Genomic DNA, 25,527 nt, shown 5'->3' on the forward strand with positions numbered 1-25,527 from the left:
GTGAGCTCGGGGCAGGTTTTGAGGATGATCCATGAAATATTTAATTTGTGCCTGTGACAGGATGACCAGGAGCAGGGTGGCTGGGGATAGGGAGGCTCAGAGCAGTTTTATAAGCCACATTAAGAAGGTGGTTAGCAGTGAAGAGAGGCTTTTTAGGTGATGTTACTGAATAACGACATTAGGACTTTTTGTAGGTCACAGTGTGCCAGAGAGCGCATTCGGTTAGCGACTGAGGATTTCTACAAAGTAAACAGAAAAGCTTCAGTTGATGGTATTAAAGTGGGCAGCATAGCAACAAGGCATTGGATTCGCAAGGTGGAGATTGGCTTTCCCCAGTGATACATGCTGCTCTGTATCTCCTTGCTGTCTATCTTCTGCATAGCTGGCATTTTTGTTTGGTTTGTGATGATGATTTTAGGGTTAGCATTCCTGACTCTTTACAAAAAATAGGTGGTCCTTTTAACCCAAACTGATTAAAACCAGGTGCTGATATCTCAGTTCCGTCATCTGAGTGACAGAATTTTAATCCGATTCTGCTTTTGAGGTGATGTTCATCCCCATTTTATAACTACTCCCAGCTCCTAGCCATATCCTCTCCGTACCTTATTTTTGAAGAACGCACCTGTTAACTCTAAAGCTATAAAATGTAACTCCAAAAAAGCAACTGTAAGAGTATTAAAACTATTTAACTGTTCTTATAGTGAACATTAACTAGCCATTCTTTTAAATATACTATTTTATTTTATTTTTTTATTTTTTAAAGATTTTTTTATTTATTTATTCGACAGAGATAGAGACAGCCAGCGAGAGAGGAAACACAAGCTGGGGGAGTGGGAGAGGAAGAAGTAGGCTCACAGCGGAGGAGCCTGATGCAGGGATCAATCCTACAATGCCGGGATCACACCCTGAGCTGAAAGCAGACGCTTAACTGCTGTGCCACCCAGGTGCCCCTAAATACACTATTTTAAAACCATGGTTTGAGCAGGAATGGCCCGGCTACAGTTAACTCCCTTTCTTAATAATCTTTATTTCTCACTTTATCTGCAGATCCAGACTTTTGGTTTATAGGCAGTGCCCATTCTTTCACTTGATTTTGAGCATCCTGGAGTGGGTGGCTTACCTCCCAGGGGACTCTTGTCTTCATCTCAGCGCTAGGTGGGTTCTTCACGCTGACCCCCCTGTAGGAGCTCCGCACTGGGGGAGGCCATGGCCCTCCCTCCAGCCACCACTTGTTTTATCCTCTGGGTGGCAGATATGAACGAAGGGATTGTATGAAGGGGGGATTATGAAGGACACACAAACTCTGCTTATCTCTAGTCAAAATAAGATAACGGTAGATTCTTGACATTTGTGAAGGATATATCCCAAGGCAATCGCCAGTTCTCAACGTGAAAAAAAAAAATCATTGTAACACACAATTCCTTCCTTCAGATTACTAAAGTATAACTGAAAAATGTAAATGATCTCTCTAGACCTTAACTACTTATCTTGCATGATGAGCAGTTTTTGTACTGTCTGGAGCACTTATTGAAACAAATACACACATCTTTTCTACTTACTTCCTTTTGGAGCATTTGGTGGTTTTGTTCACACAATGTGTCTGAGTCATCATTGCATTGACATTTCAGTCTTTAATTTATCTGAACTTCTATTTTGTGCTGAGGGCCTAGCGCTTTCATACACATTTCCATATTCCCCTCATTCTGTCATCAACACTAGAATCAACTAGCAGTTAATTTTGTTTGTTTCATTTCTTAACAAGAAACAATGTTTTATCTCTTTCTTTACGGTGGCCATAGACTTTAAGACTAAGCGCTCTGAGTATCCAGGCACCTTGCCCTTGCCCCTCAGCTTCACGGCATGTCTCATTCAGAGTCATGTCTCTGCAAGGTAACAAATTACTGAATGTCATGGGAACTTCAGATGCCTCCCAGGAACGGTAGAAGCCGTAAATAGTCTGTGAATGCCAGCGATCTACTACGTATTTCTGATACCTGAGTTGTGGAGAAGTGAACCCTACCCTTCCTCTTCTCATCCATCTGTGGAGCTGATGCATTTGCATATAGAGTTAAATACCTACTATTTTAAAGTACCCAAGAGCTTTGGGGAAGTTGACTTCCCTTAGGGACTTCTATGCTGTAGCTTCCATTGTTGGCAGCAATCACGAACTAAATATTTTCATGGGAAGACCTGCCTTTTGTTACATGGACAATTCTAAATTGACATGAAAAAGGATTTTCAAACATATTTTTCATTATTTTTTTTTTCTTGGAAAAAAAAAAAAATTGAACAGTCAACAGGTATAAAGGAATGTCCAGAAGGCAGATTCCCTCCCATGGCTCTGTTTCAGCAAACTGTTTCCCCTTTCTGGAGGCAGCCAGTGTTAGCAGTTTCTGATGAATCCTTGCAGAAAGAATGTATGCCTATATAAGTAATACACACAGCCTTTTGTTTTATAGAAGTGGTAGCACACAGTTTTTATACCTGGCATAAAATTAAGAGTATTGGTACTGTGTTGGAGCTCTTTCTGTATCAGAATGTAAAGAGCTTCCTCATTGTTTTTTATAATGGCATTAAATGCCGTATGGATGTACCGCAGTTGTCCTTAATTGATGGACTTTTGGATTATTTCCAAGTTTTTTTTTTTTTAAGATTTTATTTATTTATTAGACAGAGATAGAGACAGCCAGCGAGAGAGGGAACACAAGCAGGGGGAGTGGGAGAGGAAGAAGCAGGCTCATAGCGGAGGAGCCCGATGTGGGGCTCGATCCCATAACGCCGGGATCACGCCCTGAGTTGAAGGCAGACGCTCAACCAGTGTGCCATCCAGGCGCCCCTATTTCCAAGTTTTTGACCTTATGAACAGACCTGTAGTCAGTGAATAACATTTTACATTTTTTTCTTTTTACCTATGTGTGAGTATTAATAGAATAAATTTCTATGGGTAGAACTGCTGAGTTGGAGGATATGTCCTTGGAAATTGATCTCCAGAGAGGTTGTTTTCATTTCTAATGCCACCATCAATGCACGAGAGGGCCTGCTTCCCCATATTCTCATAACACAGGATTTTTGAATATAAGATATTAACTAATCTTCTCATTGCCTGCTGTTTCTTGAAAACTAGTGGTATATGAGGTTGAGGCTTCCAGGGATTTATTCATGTAAGAAACTGAGCAAATTCATCCATTAGATATAATGTCCCAAGGGAAAGGCAAGTTGCAAAGCTTTGGTTTGGAGGCAAAGAATGGTGAAGAGAGAGACACAGAAGGTAATTCTGAGGACAGTGTTGCATGTCATTTAACCTGTCTTCCAGCCCTTTTGTTGGAGGCTTAGGGCAAGAAGATTGTAATAAAAATGAGTAAAAGCTAGAGTGAACTGCTTCACCAAAGAAGGACTTTGGGAGTCTAACACGGACAGTAATGGTCTTTGCCTTCAGTAAAGTCACCAGCTCCTAACAGTGAGCCTCGGTAGACACACACTGGACATCAGAACCCTTGATTTTAGCCATTTCCAGTTATGATAGGAAAGCTAGTGGGAATCAAAAGATCAAAGCTGCAGTGGTGTATTTGCTGGGTGTGTGAACCCCACAGTGGTCCCTTTTGACATCAGCAGTGGCTGGAGACTGTTAGGATTTAGAAGAGGTTAAGAGGAAAATAGAGGATCTTGGCTGAGCACAGAGGACCCATCCTTAGGAAATTTCCTTAGGAAATCTCAGATCATTAACAAGAGATTGGGGATGAGATGTTCTGCAGAATGAGAAGTGCCATTTGCAACTTGCATTGTGAATGACTCTATTACCTCCCTGCTTTTTGTGGTCCGTGCAATATAGGATACACATGGGACTGTGGAATAGTGCCAGGTGATAATTAAAGAAAAAGTAAAACAAAGCATCTCTAAGTTCTTAAAAAAAAAAAAAAAAAAGCTTCATTCTTAGGACCCCAACTGATTGAAGTGAAAGGACTTTCTTTGTATGTATGCAAGTGCGGACACTTCTGGAGAATGAAAACAAGGGAGGAAGACTTAGGGTGTCACGAAGAGGCAGCTTCTGTTAAAATAATATTGGTTGTCGGCTGTTGTCTGATGAAGAGATGATAGAAAATGTCTTAGCCATTCAGACTTCTTGTGATAGTGCGAGTAGCCATTTGGCTTCAAAATCAGATAGTGGGAAAGACAGCATGGTAAATATTTTTATCCTATCATTATATTATACAAAATATTCACACACCTTAAAGTGAAACAATGAACAGAAAATTTTTAATAAATTTTAGGTCTGTGCTTATAGATAGAGTACACTGTAAAACATTACCAGTGTTTTGTGGAAAAAAGCAAATTCTAAGGATTTCCAAAAATGTGTCGTGAGCATTTATTGCAGGTTTTATTCAGTGCTAACTTTTATTTTTTTTATTTTTTAAGATTTTATTTATGTGACAGAGAGAGACAGACGGCGAGAGAGGGAACACAAGCAGGGGGAGTGGGAGAGGAAGAAGCAGGCTCATAGCGGAGGAGCCTGATGTGGGGCTCGATCCCAGAATGCTGGGATCACGCCCTGAGCCGAAGGCAGACGCTTAACGACTACGCCACCCAGGCGGCCCCATGTTCAGTGCTAACTTTTAGATTTCCCCTGCTTTCTATTCCTTCTCCTAGTCACAGACAGGATTTTGCTGTTGTGAATTTTACGCATTTATGTTTTTTTAAGTTTTTAAGACTAGAATTCTATTTCTGTTGTAAATGTGTCTTAATGACACTTTGTTAATAAGCATATATTTGGTGGTATTTTATTAAAAGGATGCACATTGCACTGATATACATAAATCAAGAACTTCCACCCTAGTAAATTGGTTTCTGGATTTGTCATGTCTAAGGAGTAAGTTAGGGAAAAAGTAAGTTTAGCCAGATTCTTAGAGGTGCGACAAGACAAGACAATGGTTGAGAAAAAAGCCCAGGGTTGAAATCAGACTGACCTGGTTTCAGATCTTGGCTATGCCACCAGATATGGTTTTGGGTGAATTACTGAAGTCTGCAACTCATCTTCAGTGTAGACTGGAGGGATTTTAGAACCCAACTTTTTGTGAGAAAGAAATAAATGAAAAGATGTATGTAAATTGCTGCTTTGAGTCCTTTTCTAGAAGAAGGTGAGATTGAATTAATAAATTAAAAAGTATTCGTATTATGTCTGACACTGAGTACTTGGTGAATAAATGCTATTGTAATTAGAGAAAGAACAGTAAAACTTTTATTTTCCATGGATCACTCAGGTTTTACCCAGTTTATCCACCAGGGGGAAAATTATGCTGTCACTCTACTGCCTATCAAGAAAAAGTTGCCACTCCTACCAGGCTTAATAGGGAAGTTGATTTTGTTGCTGATCTCTATTCAGTGAGGTAGGAGTTGGAGAGAACTTAAGCACAAGTCCTAATTCACTTAACATCCTCACTGTTTCTTAGATTCATCTTCCTCAGGCCTTCACATCTTAGTTCCTGTTTTAAGAGTTAAGTCCTAATGATAGTGAAATCTGGTACTTCTTCAGATTCAGACTGTATGAATTTTGAAATCAGAAATAGACTTAATATGTAATGTTTGACATTTTCTCATTTAAAAGGGACAAAGGAAGAAAGAGTATGGAGGCATCTAATAAACTTCAACAAAAGCTAGCTATAATTCAAAGAAACACAGGTTTTTTTCTATTGACTATTTAACAATAAATGTGTATTATGTATCTAAAGAGACTGCACTTAAAATATATTTCTATTATAGAATTTTTCAAGCACTTCTAAACCTAAGATACAGTACAATAAACTGCTGTGGACCCTTCAGGCTTCTTGAGAATTACCAGCATGTTGCCTGTTCATTTCACCACTTCACCCTCTTGACTAATTGATAGCAAATTCCTAACTTAATCATTCCATCTGTCAATTTCAGTTGACAAGGATGAAGTCCCCTTTTGAAAGTATATGCCATCATCATCCCTCCAGAAAAATCAGCATTTTTGTACATCATCAAATAGCTGGGGGGCATTCATGCTTCCCTTCCTGTCTAATCTTCATCATCGTCTTTAAGAAATAGTTTAAATCAGTGTCCGAACAAGAGCTATGAACTATGATATTGTGATTTATTAATATGTCTCTTAAATCTCTTAATCTAAATTTCAGATTTCCTCTTCCATGTATTTGTTTTACTCCTGGCCTTGTGCGTGTGTATGTGTCTGTGTGGCAGAAAGCCAAGTTTTTATCCTCTACAGCTGTGGCTCTCAAGTCTCTCTGACACTCTTAAGAATGATTGAAAACCCCAAAGAGCTATTGTTTGTATGGGTTATATCTATTAATATTTCCTGTATTCAGAATTAAAATAGATAATTTAAACTACTTACTTAAAATAACAGTAGCAAACCCATTACATTAATATATGTCTGCACAGTTTTAGTGAAACATAATCATAGTTTCCATAATGGAAACATGAGAGAAGTGGCACTGTTTTACATTTTTGAAAATCTCTTTAATGTCTGGCTTAGTAGAGGATAGCTGGATTTTCATATCAGCTTCTGCATTTAATCTGTTGTAATATGTTGTTTTGGTTGAAGTGTATGAAGAAAATCTGCTTCACACAGATGTGGGTTTGGAAAGGGGGAGGAGTATTTTAAGCTTTTTCATTTGATGGTGGACATTCTTCTGTGATACTACACCAAAAGTTGACAAGTGGTAGTTTCTTAAAGGTAAGTTGTAGTAGTGGGCAATTTGAAAGCCCGATGTTGAACTTTTCGTACTATGTTACATTAAAATCCATTGGTCTGTCATGCACTTGAATGGATCCTTTCCACGCATAATTTTGTGACATCAAGCATGGTTATTTGGAAAATACTGCTTCACTGAGTTATGCAAATCTCCCAAATGTTGACATGTCAAATATAAAATATTTGAAAAATCCTATTCACGAATATCATCACGCATTTCCTTAGAAGAATATTTAGCTGTTGGGAAGCTGTCAAGAAGCTCATGGTGGTAGATACGCGTTTTCCAAAATCATGGTTTTCCCTTGAATGCTGAAATCGTGTCTTCAGTAACAAATGCCGTCAGTGTTTCCCTTGATGTTGACAGGCTCACTTCATTTATTTTTGACAAAATATTTGCCAGATATCCAAACCTGAATGAACATAGTTTGTTAAATACATGGTCTTCCATGGAAGAAGCAGCTTGTTCTTCGTGCGTCTCAAACAGTACACAGGTGCTTTTCCTTGGTCCTTTGACACACCCAGGCGCTTTATGTGTGCTTCCCCTTTCATCACATAGAATAGTAGAAAGATGTGTATTCAAATATCAAGACTTAATGAAAGTTGTTTCTTGACTTCATCAAGGATGATCTCTAGAAACTGGCATTTCCTGGAAGTACATGGCGGTAAAGGAGGCGACGACTACTCCTACGTCGGGCACCCCGACTGTTTGCCCAATGTTGCTTGTGTACCATCAGTGCAGATGTCAACATCGCGAAGAAAGTGAATAATGTGTTAGTATTTTTATGAAAATAGTTTTGACTTGTTGGGCCTTTTGCAAGCGTCTCAGGTCCTCCCGGGGTCTGTGAACCACACTTTGAGAATTGTTAAGTGTTTCTGACAGTCTGAATTTTACTCCCTTTATTTTTATGGTGTGATCTAACATGTCTCTTTGTCTCTGGTATTTCCTGTAAATAGACTTGATCAGATTAGGTTTGGTTTTGTTTTTTCTTGGCAAGACAACTTCCTAGGTGGTGTTAGGTTTGTATTCTTAGTGGTCATCGATGGCCATTGCCAAAGCCATTCATTTATCGAGGATTGAAAATGCTAATGTTTCAGTTCTGTCATTCCTTCTTTATTTATTAGCAGGAACTCTTTCTAAACTGAAACTTCCTCTCACCAATGATTTGGCTACCCTGAGGTACAGTTCGCATGGGTCTCATGCAGTGTAGACAGGATAAATCCTTGTTTCTTTTTCCAGATAATGAATTGGTTCCCTTGTAGTCTTTAGAGGTGATCAATGAGGTGTTCTTGGTTTGTTTGTTTTCAATATCAGTATGAACTCATGGATTTAAACTTACTTGATGTGTTTCAGTTCATTGCAGGAGCAGTTTGGCCAGCAGGAGCCTCTTCGAGCTGGCTTCTGAGTTCTTTTGCTATGACCTCTGTTGTCTTTGATAGCTTCCTTGCTTTTTCTTGACCAGTTCCAGACTCATCTTGCCCATCTGCTGCTGAGCAGAAATCAGCCCCTTCCCTGGGAAGAACTCAGAGAAGTGGTGTGTAGAGACCACAGTCCGAGCACTTGGCTGCTCATTACTGATAGTTGGTGGTTGTTTCTAGATTTTGTCAGTGGGCAAAGCTAGAAACTATGCATATTTTTTAAAGATTAAAGTGCATCATGAATTCATACTGATACTTCTATTCATCTTTCATTGCTTATCAATGTCACCAACATAATTACTTACTTTCTTAAATCCCATACCACATAGACAACAGTCTCGGAATAACAATATCAATGTGACCGCTAACAATGTGATTATGGAAAACTGTTTTGCAGTTTTTAAAAAAATGCAAATTAAAAGCATTATCACAGTTAGTTAGCTGACTTGGTTATCTTAACATAGCCTTATTATAGTGTTTGCTGTATATTTTAAGACCACTTCCCTATTTTCCAGAGCATCAAATTGACAGATATCTCAACTGAATTAAATTAATCAATTTACTGAAAGAATCGGTCACACTGTGAATTCATTGAATTGATAGAGCAAACTTAATTGACAAGTTTAGTGTAGATGACAGTCCTAATGGACTAGAATTTTCTTGTTCTTTTTTATTATCTAAATGGCTTCATTTTGTTTATTAACATCTAATATTAATTCGGTCCTTTACTTGTACCCACTCACCTTTTCAATATCTTAAAGCAACAACAACAAAAAAACCACTTAGTGGGCAAGAAATTCTATTTATTTGTATCATGATTTTTTGTTTTAAACGAATATGCTATGAAACAATTCCTTTTTAAGAATAGAAAAATTGACAATTTTTAATGTATACATTTTAGTAATATTTTTTCTTCTGTAATTTACTAGGAATTGCACGAGAAAAAATGGTATTTTTGAAGCATTTATTTCTAGATCTATGGATAAGGGATTTGTAATCAAGGAAATTATGTAATTATGGGAAACCGAGGTAATGACCACTCAAATAAAAACTGATTTGTATGTAGAATATTTAATGATATGCCCTTTTCCCCCTTCCAGGTTCAAAAAGAAATCATGACGGAATCTGCCTCCAGCGCAAGCGGTCAAGAGTTTGATGTATTCAGTGTTATGGACTGGAAAGATGGAGTAGGCACATTACCAGGAAGTGACTTAAAGGTAAGCTGTCTTTATTAAAGACAGCTATCTCTGTGTGTGCATCTGTGTCTGTTTATTAAAATAAATTTGACTACATATGTGAAACAAGAATTAAAAGCATTAAGCATAACGCTCTAGGTTTCATATGATGCTGAGATCTCTACAGTAAAATTTCAAGACAATTTGAAATGCTGACGACTCGGCAGAAATCTTTGTCCCTTGGGGTGGTGGACGGGAATATTTTGGCAATATGTGCTTATTTTGCAGAAGTTGAATTATAGCTTCCAGAGAATCATCCCAGGTTTGACTTTAGCATGATGGACAATAAATATGGAAATGGTAGGCTTAGAAGACCTAGCTTCCTATGTTTTGTAGTCATGAACTTTATAACTTCAAATGAATAACCACATTCCCTGTGCCCTAGTTTTCTCTTTTAGAAACTGGATAATGTTAAAATATTGAATAGACAGGGCTATTCTCCTCCCTTAAATTATTTATACTGTAAATATGGATTTTTATATAATCACTTGTTCAAAAGCTGGTCCTTCCTGTAAACCAGGTTGCTTTTCTATAGATGAGAGCAGTCTTCAGAGAGTGATGCTTCAGTCTGCTCCTTTCCTGTATGCTCACCCTACTCCTTTTCTTAAGCCTCCCTAAACCCACTGCAGGACCACCTCTGCTGTTCTATGAAACATGGTTATGCAAGCGCTCATCGGGGAAGCCAGTCACCCCCACCTCTCATTTCTAATGTGTTTTTGCTCTAATCCTATCTCTGGGACCTTGAACCTGTCTGTGGCCTTTTAGACTTTGTGTTTGTATGTGGTCACTCAGGTGTTTGAACTCCTGATCACCCTCACTGGCTGTCAGTTGGCTTTCCTCTATAGTGCTCAGTGTTCTGGTCTATCTTGAATAGAAATTCCTGCCCCCTAATAGTAGCTTCCTGGAATCCAGTACCTTTTAGTGGCTACTTGACAAGTATCTCAGCCAAGCCCATTCTAGTTCATCCTCAGGGGTGAGATTTGGACAATCCATCATTGGAAAAATACTTAGATTTTAGTTGGGTTAGGTTGAATTAAGTGCAGTGTGCCATCGTATCAATCTATCTGAGTTTAGACTTCAGTGAAATCTGGAAAGGAGATACGGTTTTTAGTTTTAGTTCTGTATGACCTTGAACAAGTCAGTAAGTCTCTTTGAGCAAGGTTTCCTCTTTGGTGAAATAAGGAATTAAATGAATACTAAGGATTTTATCTGCTCTAACATTCTCCAAATGTTCATCTGCATTAGATATGATGGGAATCGAGTGCTGAAATTTGTGAGAAAGAAAAACTGTTCCAGATGCTCATAATGTCAGCTTCTTAGTAGCTGCATGAGCTTTGTCAAGTTATTTAAATTCCCTAAGTTTCAGAATCTTTATCTATAAAATGAGGAAATAGGATTTATGTCACAAGGTGGTTATAAGGATTGAAAAAAATAACATGTGGAAAACACTTAACAAATTGTATCTTTCCTGGCTTTGCGATATATTATGTAAGCTGCCTTTTTTTAAAATTATTATTATTGCTTTATTCTTGTATTTTCCATGTACATTTTTGTCCCTTCTCAATTGTGTTATTTTGGTGTCAGGTGGATGATGAAATTTATAACTTTTGTTCAGTTAGATTTTAAACTTTCTATCCCTGAGAAGTTTCCATCCCTAAGAAATTTAAATTGCCTGAAGGTTTTCTAAGCAATGGATTTTAGGAATTAACCTATTACTTTTATTAAGGTAATAAGGTAATTAAGCCACTTAGTGGGTATTATAATCTGGTTTATTTTATTTGACTTTTAGGCTCATCTAATTACCTGGGTAATTGCCATGTATCCAATTCACTATATGTACTGTAGACAGTTTGAAACCCCACTTCTAAAAAAAAAAATAATTAAATTTTTTTTCTACTTTATAACCATTTTTATCTGAAGAGATTCAAGGACAAGCCTGTTGAATATGTTACTTAGGATTTCTAAGTCACTTGCTCCTGATATTAATATCTGAATTGCTTAAGAGACCTGATTGAGAAATTGATTTTTCACAAAAATAAGATATTAAAAAGAACTTTGAATAGAACATGAGATTTACTCTCTGACATTGTGCCTTGTCTGTCTTACATTACTGAAGCTTCTGTTTCTTAATGGGTATATAGGCACGCAGATTTCCTCATAAACAAGGTGCTCTCCTTAGACAGCCAGCTCAGGTCAGTGCAGCCCCTGCAATCAGCTAATACACAGAAGTCAGTTTCTTATCATGGGAACAGGTTTTTATATGCTTCAGTTTATTGCCATTTTGAAAGAACGTTTCTCTGTAAAACGTTGCTGGCCAATCAAATTATGTCACTCTTCTGCTTAAAATCCTTTAGCAGTTTCCTGTCTTTCATGGCAAAGTTTATCACAGAAGTTTGTGGTGATCTGGCCCCTGCTTTCGTCCAGCTGCATCTCATCTCACTCTTCTGTGCCATCTTGTTTCCTTTCCAGCCCAACTAGCTAGTTGAAGGCTTCAAACCTTGGTCTGTTTATACCGGTTCCTGTTGCTGGAATCCCCTTGCCCCTCTTCATCCTGGACTAACCAACCTTTATATAAAACAGAGTGCAAAAACTTTTCCTTTGGGCGCAGCAGTGGGAAGAATAGAGAGCTTACTCTCTCATGAGCACTTTGCATCTTTTTATTTAATCCTTTCATTTAATTCTTTTGAGGTAGTTCCTATCACTGTTGTCAGTTTACAGATGGGAAAACAGAGGCCAAGAGTGGTTAAAGCATTTGCTCAAGGTCAAGATATTGGCAGAACTGGGTCTAAAGCTGGGCTTTTCTGATATCGAAATCAGATTCTCTTAACACTACTATACTACAGTCTAAAGAGAGGAGATGTTTTCATAACAAAAAAGATATAGGGAAAATGTTAGAGCAGTTTAGAGGTGGTATTATTTTAGCTGGAGGGTCAGGAAGGCCTTGGGAAGTAGTCGTCACATGGTCGTCAGGTGTCTGAAAATAGGCCGACATCTGTGTGAAGACTTCTGTGGGCAGGGATAGCAGGCAAGAGAGAGAAGGGCATTCAGAGGAAGGCCTAGCCTAAGAAAGCATAGTGTTAGGGGAGAATGGCAAGTGTCCACTGGCCGTCATGGAAATATTGTAGTCATCCACAAGACATTTTTGCTTAAACGAGCTTTGGAAACGGCACCATTGCCTAATTATTCTGTAAAGTGGCAAATTAGTATTTGTAGATTAATTTCTCAGGGCCAGCCATACAAACAGGCAGGCATGATGTGGTAGTGGGAAGGTGCATGGCAGGGCTCCCTGTCCCTAAGCAATTTCTCTCTCTGAACTTCTAATTGATGTCTGAAATTTATCCACAGAGAATTATCCCTCTGGGTCATGAGGATTTAGCCATGTGGAATCCTTTAGTAAAATGCAGATACACTCCTGAGAGCGATAGCATCTTATCTAGGAAGAATAGTTGCCACTTAACTGAGAGTCAGACCCTGCAGCAGCAATGCCGAAACCCAACTGGAAAATTCACTGTGCTCTTAGTGTGCAGTTTTGCCTTGTGATTAATGTTCAGAAGCGTGTAGTTACCAAAATCTTTGCTCTTAAAACAGATTGGTAAGTAGAACTCACATTTTCAGCATGGAAAGTAATAAAAATAGTAATCCCAGCAGCATCCTTTAATGATCTGTTATTAAAGACAGGCAAAAATCGGCAGAGGATCCTTTGCCTCTACAAGCTAAAATAAAGAAGAGAATTGAGTCAATTGAAGGTAGCTCAAGCCAAGCCAAACAAGCAAACCTTTGCAGCCCCTTATATATTTCAGGCATGGTTGTTTTCTGACTGACCTAGATGTATCCGCTAACAGAACAGATTACAACGTCAGCTGATGTGTTTGACGTGCTTACTAAATTTCTTTTGTAAAGTTTATAATTTTGATGTTCTTGATTATGGAATGCAGCCCCTCAATAAATTTTTATGCTGCTTTTTAGATGTCTCGGTTAAAAGAACTAATAACGTTGAAAAAAGAAATAAGAGGGATTATTTCAAGTTTCCATGGCTCTAAAACCATTCATAAAAGTATTACCCATTTCAGAACCTGAGTGTTTTATTGGGGGGAAAAATGTTAGGGAATGTGTCAGTCTTTCTGGAATTCCAGTAATGCTGGCAGCACCAAACAGGCTATGTTGTCCAGCGTTTTCTACAATAGTAACAATGTGAAAGACAGTAAATCAACATTGAGAAGCCAGAAAAAAAAAAAAAATTAATCCCTATGTCTTTTTGCATATGATAGGGTACTTTGAAAACACTTGGAGGTTAATTTTTGAGATAAAGTAACTTTGGTTAGGGTAGATGTTCTTTACTTTTTCAGGGTTATAGGATGCCTTTGAGAATATGATGGAACTTATGAACCTGATCCCCAGAAATATGTATGTGCCCATGACATAATTTTGCATGTATTTCATGGGATTCATCAATCCCCTGAAGTCCAGCTACGGATCCCTGGCTTACAGGGGTTAATTGTGTCCCTGAGTGTCCTGACATCTTTACTTTGTACTTCGGCTTAGGTCAGTTACTGGCAATAAGTATTAGAAAGAAAAGAGAACTGAGATTAATTGTTGTATTATGGGAATATTCTCTTTGACCTTTGCGAGTAGTTGAGCCTAAAGCTTCCAAGTGTCATAACTCTGAATTTTTATTTGAAGATTCCACTCACTGGTGTTCTCTTTCTCAGTGTTGGAAATGCAGGGTGCCCCCATTTTGCAGCAATCTGCAAACTTAAACCACAGGACACTCTCAGTGTAATGCAAATAGTGCTGTTTCTCACATTTTGTCGTTTTCAAATAGCTATTAATTAACAGCAACATATAATAAAAGTAAAATCACTTACCTGAACCGAATGATATGACAAAGTTCATGCCTATTGTTCTGTTAAACTTTCATGCAGAATTGATTTTCTGTCTTATTCTTTAATATCATTAATTAGTAATCATTATGGCTTGTTTTTTCTATTCTTGCCCAGTAGATGGTACTGTCAGCTTTATTTTGAAATATTCCCTTTTCAGAATAGATCATTTAAAAAATTTTTTTTTCCAAAAATAAAGTTATTTTTAGCTCTTTTCCTCTCAATTACCTTTTTGCCACTTCCTAGACTGACATTTTTAGGTGAGCACACTAGGTATAGTAAACACATGTTAGCTGGGAACCTGTATCCGAAATATGTAGTAGAAACCATTTTCACTTTCGTTAACAATTTCAGCTTTGTCAGTCTAAAAAGCTTTTAATGATTGTAGAGTACATGCATAACATTTTTTAAGGTGCCGTGTATTCCGGGTGGAAAGAATAGTAATTTTTGCTTCAGCTTTTTCTGACTTGTAGTCTGAATGATTCAATGAATCGTTCTATTGGCATGTTGACTAAATAGACGTTTTAGATTGGGGAACGGAAGGTCTTACATTTAACTACTACATATTGGCATGCTCATCCATATTTCTGTGAAAGATCTAAAAACTTGAAGCAAAAAGTTTTATAGTCTTTTGAATCGTGAGCTTTCCAGTTTTTCACCAGCTGTCAACATTAGTGGATCCTTGATGTCATTTTATTTTATGGAAAAACAGAGGACTATGGAAAACTTAGAACTTCATGAATAGGAGAGAAAACCTAGTTGTTTCAAAGAGGATTGGGCGGTGGGGTGGGGGGGGGCGGTCCCTGCGCATAGATAGTGGTTAAGCCTTCAACACACGCACAGTACAACCAGGCTATTGCAGAAACATAGTTGGTTTGAAGCTTGCCATGAGATGAGAGGACATTTTCAATATTTGGAGCCAAAATGTCCATGAAATCAAAATGCCTGTAATTTTTAGTGATAGCATTGGCCTGCAGATCTCATAGACTTTACCAGTTGTTTTGGAGGACTCCGGGTGAATAGGATGCAGAATTCCAAAAAGCAATGAAAGAAAGAAGTGTAGAGCTGGGGCTCACATGGCTCACACATCAGCTTTCCTCGTGTACATCTCAGAAATATTAGGAGATGTGGGTGCAGGCCATTATTTCTGGAAGAGAGATTTCTTTCTCTTGGCCTAGGTGAACTTGGGTGAGACAAGTTGATTCCTGGGAAAACAGTAATTCTTCTTTTACTCATTTGATTACTAAGTAAATAGTAATATGAAATAAGAAAAGAAGTCCTAGCAAAACCTGGTCTTTGAAATGGTAGAGCACATGAAGTGAGCAGCAGTCAGTTCTACCAGCACAGTGTAGGGTTCGTTGGTTACCGTACTGGAAGAAGTACCTTGCTGCTTCGTTCTTTTTTCCCTTCTCCAAATCCCCAAATTAGTAAAATGCAAAGGACTTAATATTAGTAGAGGGCTCATCTGTATATATGTGCTGAAATGAACTTTTAAAGCATAATTAATTTGCTTGAAGACTATATGTGTCAGCCATGAAATGATGACCGTTTTGAGTGCTTTCGTACATGGTGCCTCTTTCTACCATGTTGTCCCTAGTTTCGGGTGAACGAGTTTGGTGCCCTGGAAGTTATCACAGATGAGAGTGAGATGGAAAACGTGAAGAAAGCAACCGCTACCACAACCTGGATGGTACCAACTGCTCAAGAAGGTAAGAATGGGTCGTCTGCAGGGCCCTTTCTTTTGAAAGTTTTTAAAGAAGAATATCTAGGTTTTATAATAGGCTGGAGCTTTGAAAATCTTGGGTGATTTTCATGTCATATGTTCTTAGGTAAATTTCTATAACAAAACTCATATGGAACCAACTTTAATATTTTAAAATAACTATAAACTGTCTTCTTTCCTAATGCCAGATCTGTAATAGCACCAGGTTAATTGGAAATTATCCAGTAAATCCAGTGTTGTAATAGCCTACCCAGGTGATTTAGCCAAAAGCCTGCCACTTTTTCTCATCTACTCCGATGGTTGTAACTAACACCTATATGCTGATGACTCCTAAATCTATATCTCCAGCCCCGACCTCTCCCCCGAGCTCCAGGCCCGTATTTCCACCTGCCTACTGGACATCTCCACCTGGATGTCCCACAGGTACCTCAAACTCCACATGTCTGAAATGCGATTCATTTTCTATTTCTTTCTCCCCTTCCCCCAAACCTGCTCTTTCTTCTGTAACCCTTATTTCAGTTGGTGGTAGCACCATCCACCCAGTGGACAAGCAAGAAATCTAGGAGTCATCCTGAATTTGTTTTCCCCCAGTCCCGTGGCCTGTTACACAGTCTCTTGGTTTTTATTTCCTAAATACACCTCAGATCTGGCTTTTTCTACTAATGATCACTGCCACTGCCTTAATGTAGGCCCTTATCAGCTCTCACCTAGAGAATCACTCTGCTTCTGATTTCACCTAATTGATCCCACACCTTGAAGTCAGAGGAACTTTTGTAGATCGCTGATCTGACACTTCGCTGATTTCTTATTGTCTCTGTAGCCGAACATACAAGGATCTGGGTGGCACGCACCCACCTGCTTGCTGTGTCTCTTTGCTCTCTGTTCTGTTCTGTCTGTACACGGTGTCCTGGTAGTGCCCGCAGCACTGAATTCCATGTAATTCTCCCAATATATCACGTGGTCTCGTGCTCCCTTGCCTTTGCTCATGCTCTTTCTTCTGGGATGCCATTTCTCTCTTTGTCCAGTTGGCAAATTCCTCTTGGCCTTCGAAACCCAGTTGAGGCTTTTATATCAGACAGTCCTTCCCTGACCTCACCCCAGGCCGAGTGAATCACTTCTTCCTCTGTACTACTTCTGGAACTTGTTCATGCCTTAATTGCATGTATCACATTTTATTATAAATATTGGTTTTCTTGCCTGTCTTTTCTTCTAGACTGTGAGCTCTCTTGGGCAAGGTCTGTACTATCATTATCAGTGTCTAGTGTAAATTGGTGCCTAATAGATGTTTGCTGAATGAATGATTAGCCTAACAAATTCAGGCAAAAGGGAGCATGAGTTCCTAAATGATTTGGATCATTATGACTTAGATCTTTTACATTAAAAGTCAAATAGGTGGTGATTTAGCCAATTTAGTAGAACGAAGCCACTCGTCAAAAGGTAAATAACATAGATAACCCTTTTTAAATTGTGTCAAAGATACATCTAGAAAATAGGATTCTGTAGGTTGACAGTTTCATCTTCTGAATTTAGCAATGAAATTTTCTTTATTTTACTTTGAACTCTGTAGAAAAAGCCTTGGATAAGCTTTTGTCTTTTCTGCAGAATATTTTTTGTTGTGTAAATGATTTGAATGGTTGCTGCCAACTCCATTCTCTTCTCCCTCCCAAGCCCTAGAGATTGGTCATTCATTCATTCAACAAACATTCTTCTTTTATTGTGTCGCTAACAAAATTATTAGAAGAAAAAGTTTCAATGTATTTTGGAATGCTTTCGGTCATGATCCTAAGATTAGTTCTTGGTTTTTTTTCTCCTTTTCGTCTTCTAGTCTTTTCAGAGAAGACTGGGATGCCTTTCAGGTTGAAGGATCCAGTGAAAGTAGAAGGGCTTCAATTCTGTGAGAACTGTTGTCAGTATGGCAATGTAGATGAGTGTCTCTCTGGAGGAAACTATTGCAGCCAGAATTGTGCCCGGCATATCAAAGACAAGTAGGTTTTTGCCCTGTTTCATCTATAAAATGGGTTTTAGAGTCCAAGGTCATGGTGCTTGGGAATACAGAGGTTCTCTGACACCTGTCACCCACTCATGCCCTTTTTTCTCCCAGAGAGTTTTCCTTTAGAGACATGTGGGCCCTGACCCCATTATTTCCATCATGTCTGATCTGAGTTGTACGCTTAAGTCTTATCTGCAAGCACAACCTCGGCCTCTTTAGCCTTTTGATTACATTGTGTGCTCCCTGGCTGAGAGTATTTGAATTTCTCTGGGCTACATACATTTTGATGATACTGATGTGTATGGAAAAGCAGTTTTGTTTATATTTGGGGGGTTCTTTGGTAACTCCGCTAAAACTCCCCCAGTGAAACAAAGCCACCACAAATTGGGAAGCAGCTGAGTGAAGATGGCCGTAGAGAGTTGTGTAATGAGTTGCCTAGCCGCAGACCTCAGGGCAGACTGAGGAGTAGGAGACAGAGGTGTCCACTGTGGCTGACACCGCTGTGTGACCTGGCCAAGTGGGGACAGTCTGACAAGTTCAGCTAATCACCATGGTGTATTTTCTCATACAAAGAAGTGACTTGACCCTTGTATTTTCATGGTGTTTCCCATATATTTTCACCAGCACAGGCCTGAGAATTTTCTGTTTTTTTGGCCAACTTTTATTTTACAAAGTTACACTTGGCCTTTTTTCAGTTGCACTTGTCATTCTTAATAAATGCTAGATCTTTGCCTTAAAATTGCCCTGAAGGCTAAAACATCTCTAAATAATTGATTCTTTTATTAGTGTGGATGACAGATGTGAAAGACAAATCATTTTAAACTTGTTAGAGCCTGTTACACATACAGCGCTGATCCCCTTTTAAAATTAATATAGAAGCTAATTTCCTTTTTCTACCGTGAGCTGTTATACATGACAGTGGTTTCGAGTGTTCCTTAGCTGTGATACTCTGATGCCTACACGCTCCTCCTGGTGGTTACTGTTTTTCCTTTGGAGGATGATTTTTTTTTTAAGTCGCATGATAATCAACATGTAGATGTTTGATAGGTATTGTTTCCTGTCACTATTTTGGGTTTATAAACACAACAGAGATCAGAAGGAAGAAAGGGATGTAGGAGAAGACAATGAGGAAGAAGATCCTAAGTGTAGTCGGAAGAAGAAACCGAAGTTATCTCTGAAAACCGACTCCAAGGAGGATGGAGAAGAGAGAGATGACGAGATGGTCAGTATCTCCTGTGCACCCACGAAGGAGCATGGGGGTGCTTCTTAAGAGAGTAGCTCCCCGGTCAGAGGTGGGGTTGCCCGACTTCCAGTGCTGGAGGCATGACTGTCTGTGTTACCATCAGCACGTTACCTCCCTACCCTCTTCTGGGTGTCACTGTCCACCTTTCAAAATGAGAATAATAAATAATAGTACGCCTCCCTTAGGCTGAAGAAGTAGGATGTGCTGAAATTTATTACTGGAGAGAGAGGCCACAGCAAAATCTTCAATTTTGCAAATGAGTCGTCAATCCCTCTCGATAGCAAAAATGTCAATCCCATTTTGGTAAATTGCAGACAGATCTCATAAAACTATGTGAGTAGGTAGAAAATGGCAGATAAATGTCAGGTGTATTTAGGGGAAACTAATTCAGAACATGCTAATTAAAACATAAATATCTTACCCCTAACGTCTGTATTAATGGTCCTGTCTGAAAAGAGAGCTTTGAGGTCTTGAAGCCTTTCCCTTCAGATCAGTGTTGAGCCACCAGTTATTTGCTTGTCTCTCTGCTAGGAGCTGGGAACACAGGGATGTGTGGCAGCAGGAGAACAGGAGCTCTCTTCTCAGGGACATCACATTCTTTAAGGGGACATCTAATGAACAGGAGACATGGCAGCCTGTGATAAGTGCTATGTGAGAATACAGAAGGGCACCAGGATTGGCCGACTCCTTTAAGCTGGGTTGTCAGGGAGGCTTCCCGGAGGAGGTGGCACGAGCAGTGTGATCTAGGTACTAAGAGGGAGCCAGCTTTGTAAAAGTGGGACTGGGGAGCCCCCTGGGCAATGGAATGGCTAGGGAAGAGTCCCTAAGAACCTGTGTGACATGTTTTGTTGGAGGAAATAAAGACAATCTAGTTGAGCCTTACAGGTTAAGGGAGGGTAGACTAAGATGAAGCTGAAGAGGTCCAGGCCATGTAAGGCTTCCTGGGAAACCAGACAGGCAGGGTTTCGTTCTCTCGTGTGTGAGATGGGAAGCCGCTGGAAGGTTGACGGCAAGGGAATACGGTGATTTATTTTTTAAAGCGATAGCTCTGGTGTTGGCGTGTGAGAGCAAGAATGAAATCAGGGAAACCCACAGTTTATTGCAGTGGACTTGGTAAGAAGGCTACGGAGGATAGAAGTCACTGGATTTAGGGTAGATGTCGGAGGCAGGGTCATCAGGGCGTGTGAGGGAGAGAGAAGCATCAGGGATAACTCAGGTTTTGGCTTGAACAATTGACTGGATAATGACACTATTTATTGAGGATGGGAAGACCAGACTGGAGCACAGAATCTAGAGTCCTTTGGCGTCTGAGTTTGAGATGCTCACTAGGTATCCAAGTGGAGATCCCAGGTGGGCGCTCGGATACGTGAGTGTGGAGTCAGGGAGGAGGTCGGGGCAACGGACTGGGGAGATTTGACAGACAGATGATATTTAAAACCCAGGGAGAGGCGTTCAGTAGAGAAGAAAAAGGAAGTGGGTTGGAGGAGATACCAGCAAAGGGACTGAGAGAGACAGGCCAGTGGGGTGTGAGGAAAACCCGAACACAGTGGTCAAGGAGCTATAAGAAGGAAGTACTCCAAGAAGGCGGGAGCGGTGTCTGTGCTGTTGCAGAGTGTGATTCTTGGAAACGTTCTTATTTTGTAATGACCTCAGGCCAAAAGCAACACAGTTCTCAAATGACCTATATTCTTTCTTCCTTTAAAAGTTACGAAGTGAAATTGAAGAAAAGTACAAAAAATAATAATGCTTTCTGACAGCTCTCTAACTTTTCGTTGGTGCCAGTTTCATGAGCTTTTAAAATCATAATTTTCCTTTCTTGCTGTAGGAGAACAAACAAGATGGAAGAATCCTGAGGGGTTCGCAGAGAGCCCGAAGGAAAAGACGAGGTGATTCGGCTGTATTGAAGCAGGGTAAGTTGATGAAAGAAAGGTTTTACTTGTGGCTTTATGAAATGGTAAGTATTTCACACAGGTAGACATTTTAGTCTTAATTGTCATGTACACTAGGGTAGTGAAGGTATTATTTTGTGTTTTTCTTTGATTAAATTTTGTCAATAAAAATCAGGGTTTCGAAGAAGTACATAAGGAAAAAAATGGAAATTAGTAACTTTTGAGTAGTGTCCATGCAAACATGAAAACATCTTCCTATATTTTTCCATCAAGTAGGTTTTTTTCTACTTCTGCACATTGACTAAAACCTTTGTTCTTGTTCACTTCCTAAGATTTTAAGTTTTTAACGTTTCCTCTCAGACCACAACCTCCTGATGGGGAACCTTTTTTGGTTCTGTCATCGCTCCTCAGGCAACACTTTATTTTTCTGACGAATCCAGTCCTCAGACCCTTTCCTTTTATACTTGACTGGATGGCCTTACCTCTTTGTTCGTCATGACCCTGAGGTCATTTCCACAGAGGCCTCCATGTCCTTCAGTAGGTTTTGTCTCGCCTTTTTGACCTGTCCCATCTGCCCGCCAGCCCTTCATGTTGGGTCTCTCCACGGAGGGCAGCCCCACCACCGACCTGGCCGTTCCTGTTGTCCCTGCAAACCGGGGCCGGGAAGCCAGAGCGCCTCCTCACTGCGTGAACACATTCCTTGCTCGTTCCTCTCTCAGTTCCGCAAAGACAGCCTCAGCTATTTCTGCCTGCCTCAGGCACACAGCTTAACTCTTATATTCTTGGGGGAGATGACCTTCTGTTTTACATCGCCGAGATGAGAGGGCGTAAATGTCTCACTCTGCTCTCTGCCTCACAAATGTTTTAACCTTTCTCTCCCTTCCACTTTTCTACCTTCAGGGCCCTGGCTCTTCTGGGACCTCGTTCCTTCAGTCATTTATTTTTCCCCCTTAGGTATTCAGAATTTTTTTTTTCTTTTCATGGGTTCCATCTTAGCCTGCTCAAATCTCATCCCCCAAATACCTTTCCCCCAATTTTGATACCCGTCAAGCTATTATCTTCTTCCTTTCATTTCTATTATTTGTTACATTAATCCAAAATAAAATTGATATTGGCTGGCTGCGTGTCTTTATCACTTAGAGATTCTTTTGCAGCTCAAAATCTGGCCCTTGCTGAACTGACGACCCCTTCCCCTCCCAAGTTAGCAGCCATTCCCTCAGCACTCCATGCACTGGCTTCTTCTTAGTCCTCAGCTTCTTGATGCCATTTTTTGATCTCCTTGTTCCGTGATATGGTTCTGTCTTGGTTTCCTGTGTTGTCTCCTTCATTTATTCTAAATTTTTCTGCTGCTTTCTTCTACCATCATGACTGGTCGTACACCACAGTTTACGCCTTAGCTTTTGCTTCTTTGGAAGAGGGACCAGAAGGAGACTGGGAAATGCCAGCCATGGGAGTAAAAGAAGAGCCTGGCATAGTAGTTGTTCCGGAAGTGAGACTTCACAAGATACATGTCTGACTTCTTAGATTTGGGAACCCTAGCCTATTGATCTCACTTGCTTTTCAGGTTTGCCTCCTAAAGGAAAGAAAGCCTGGTGCTGGGCATCCTACCTGGAGGAGGAAAAAGCTGTGGCAGTGCCTGCGAAGCTCTTCAAGGAGGTACGGGCCCTTCTAGAAAGCATTGTCTGCATTGTCTATAAAGATTGTCTACAAGGGCAGAGGGTCTGGAATTCTGATCTGGAATTAGCATTGATGTCTCCATTGTTTCTTTAGGAAATGTGACAGGATAATTTCTCAAACGTACTGTTTTTCGTGAGCATATTTATGTGGAGGGGTATGTGCAAAGGCAGCTAACATTAATATATGCTGACCGCCCCCAGCGCCACGTGCACGGGCACATGGCGAGACACACATGCCCTTTTCTCTCGACATTTACCGGGCTTTCACTCAGTAGTTTTGAGACAGATGCCTCTACTACTGCCGGAAATCTCGTAGATAAAGGAAACCTGGCGTGACATTTCACGTCAGCATTACGGCAGTGGGAGAAGCAAACATGAGTTACTGAGGTTTATATAATATCACAACAAAAATCCAAAAGCAGGGTATTGTATTATATTAACTGTAATAAAACCATTTTGTCGTGACTTAAACGCAGAAGTACAGATACTAAGTGTGGTTCTGAGTGGGAGCTGCCAGCCTTGAGCTAAACCTGGGGTCAGGAAGCTTTTTCTGTAAAAGGGCAGATGCTACATATTTTAGACTTTGTGGGGCATCTGGTCTCAGTGGCAGCAACTCAGTTCTGTGGTTGTAGTGAAAGCAGCCATAGGCAATATATAAAGGAAGGGCTATGGCTATATTCTTGTAAAGCATTATTTATAAAAACAGGTTGTGGGCTGGATTTGGCCCATAGAGTGTTGTCAGCTGAACCTTGTTTTAAATTATTTAATTTTATTTCATCATGGTGTGTAATAAAGCCTCCATTGATACCTTGTTACAGATGCATTCCCGTAGGCAGTTTTTAAAAGATGATGAATAGTAAATGTTCTGATGATTACATCTACATTAAGAATATTTAATTTAAACATAATTGTAGTTACCTAAGAATTTGTTCTGTATAATTATTTTCTGTAACTTTGATTCTTTGTAGAATAGGCTTTTTTACATTAAAAAAAAAGCTTAAATACAGCTAATGACTTGAATCAGTAAAACCATCATGTAATTCACACTGTAAAAGTACTAGAAGAATGTGAAGTAGGTCCCTCAGAGCCCTGTCCTCCAGGTCCCAGATTTGCCTCTCCCAGTAATGAGTGATGACTGTTACCAGTTCCTCCTAGAAAATCGTATGTGCAGATAAGCAGTAAATATACACAGATCCCGTCCTCCCCATCTTCAGCCAAATGGTAACATGTCACACACACTGTTTTAGACTTGACTTTTTTTTTTTAACTTAGTTTGGAAAGGATTCCATCTCAGTTCATGATTCCTTTCATCATTCTTTCATACTAATTCATAATATGACATCTTCTGTCTGTTCCATAAGTTAAGCTGCTCCCTGTGGGTTGACACATCTGTGTTAATGTGTGACACACATATGACACCCACATATACGTGTTTTGGTGAATGACCTTGTACACCTGTCATTCTGCACATACTGTGGACATCTCTGTTGGATAATTTCTTAGAATTAGAAGTACTGAGACAAACACAATGTCCTGTTTGTGTAGATGCTGGGACGGGGCTCGAGGTTGTGCCAGGTTAGATCCCTGCTAGTGATGGATCTATGTGCCTGTTCCCCCAGAGCCTTGCCCACACTGTGTTACCGGACTTTCCGATCTTGACGAACCTGATTAGGGGAAATATGTTTTACTGTAATTTTACTTTGTATAACTCTCATGGGTGAGGTGGAACATCTTTTCAAATATGTGAAACATTTCCTTTTCTGTGACCTGTTAATAGTCTTTGTTCATTTCCCACTGGATTATTTGGTGGTCCTTTTCTTTTGGATTTTTAGGAATTATTTATCTATTTGGTTAGTCTTTATTTAAGAATGGCAATTATTCACATTTTAATTAGGCTTTTGGGATAAAATACTAAAACTGCTGTCATTTTGCATTTTAGTATCAGTCCTTTCCATATAACAAAAATGGGTTTAAAGTTGGCATGAAATTAGAAGGTGTGGACCCTGAGCATCAGTCTGTGTACTGTGTCCTCACTGTGGCTGAGGTAAGCCTTGCCTTGTCTTTATTTTTGCAATAAAATGGTGACTGGGGGGTTTTAATAAATGGGAAAAGTTGCCATTTGTTGAGTGTTTATTTCATACCAGGCATCGTACTTACTGTTCTGTGCATTAACTAGCTGAATCCTTATAAGAATCCTTTGCAAGTCATGTTTCTTCATTCCTGTTCTATAGATAAGGGAACTGAGGCTTAGAGAGGTTAAGTGATATATATAAGGCCACACAGCTTCAAAGTGGTACAACCGGGATTTGACCCCAGGTCCATCTGACTCCATAGCTTTGGTCATACTGTGGTTCCTTAACATAGGAAATAGACCTACAGGGGCACCTGGGTGGCTCAGTTAGTTAATAAGTGTCTGCCTTTGGCTCAGGTCATGATCCTAGAGTCCTGGGATGAGCCCCGCGTCAGGCTCCCTGCTCAGTGGGGAGTCTGCTGCTCCCTCTCCCTCTGTGCCTCCCCCCACCCTGGTTGTTTTCACTCTCTCTCTCAAATAAATAAAGAAAATTAAAAAGAAAAGAAAAAGAACTAAGCCAATGGATATTTGTATATTTTTTAGTATTTCAAGGTACCTCTGTGAAATTTTTCAGGAAAAATTTTTCAGGAAAAATTGTCCAAGTCTATTTATTATATATATGTCTTAGTCTAGTATATTACTGAGAGCATTTCTTAGAATTTATTTTTTCCTCCTGT

General features: G+C 39.6%; 1 protein-coding gene across 7 annotated transcripts in view; it reads left to right on the forward strand.

The window, feature by feature from the left end:
* L3MBTL3 (L3MBTL histone methyl-lysine binding protein 3) overlaps nt 1-25,527 on the forward strand; it is a 111,523-nt gene that overhangs the window by 13,986 nt on the left and 72,010 nt on the right. For 5 of the 7 annotated variants that reach the window (XM_045805568.2, XM_045805571.2, XM_045805570.2 and 2 more), the window contains exons 3-10: nt 9,244-9,360; nt 15,856-15,967; nt 16,330-16,404; nt 17,807-17,966; nt 19,061-19,193; nt 21,040-21,124; nt 22,668-22,759; nt 24,719-24,823. In XM_045805568.2, the coding sequence (XP_045661524.1) occupies nt 9,259-9,360; nt 15,856-15,967; nt 16,330-16,404; nt 17,807-17,966; nt 19,061-19,193; nt 21,040-21,124; nt 22,668-22,759; nt 24,719-24,823 (864 nt within the window). In that variant the 5' untranslated portion in view covers nt 9,244-9,258. Of the gene's footprint in view, nt 1-7,348; nt 7,498-9,243; nt 9,361-15,855; nt 15,968-16,329; nt 16,405-17,806; nt 17,967-19,060; nt 19,194-21,039; nt 21,125-22,667; nt 22,760-24,718; nt 24,824-25,527 lie in introns of all 7 variants that reach the window. The other 2 variants (XM_045805573.2, XM_045805574.2) reach the window with 2 other exon arrangements.

This window comes from Ursus americanus, chromosome 11 (genome assembly GCF_024610735.1).
Source record: "Ursus americanus isolate L20-20 chromosome 11, mUrsAme1.1.p, whole genome shotgun sequence".
NCBI lineage: Eukaryota > Metazoa > Chordata > Mammalia > Carnivora > Ursidae > Ursus > Ursus americanus.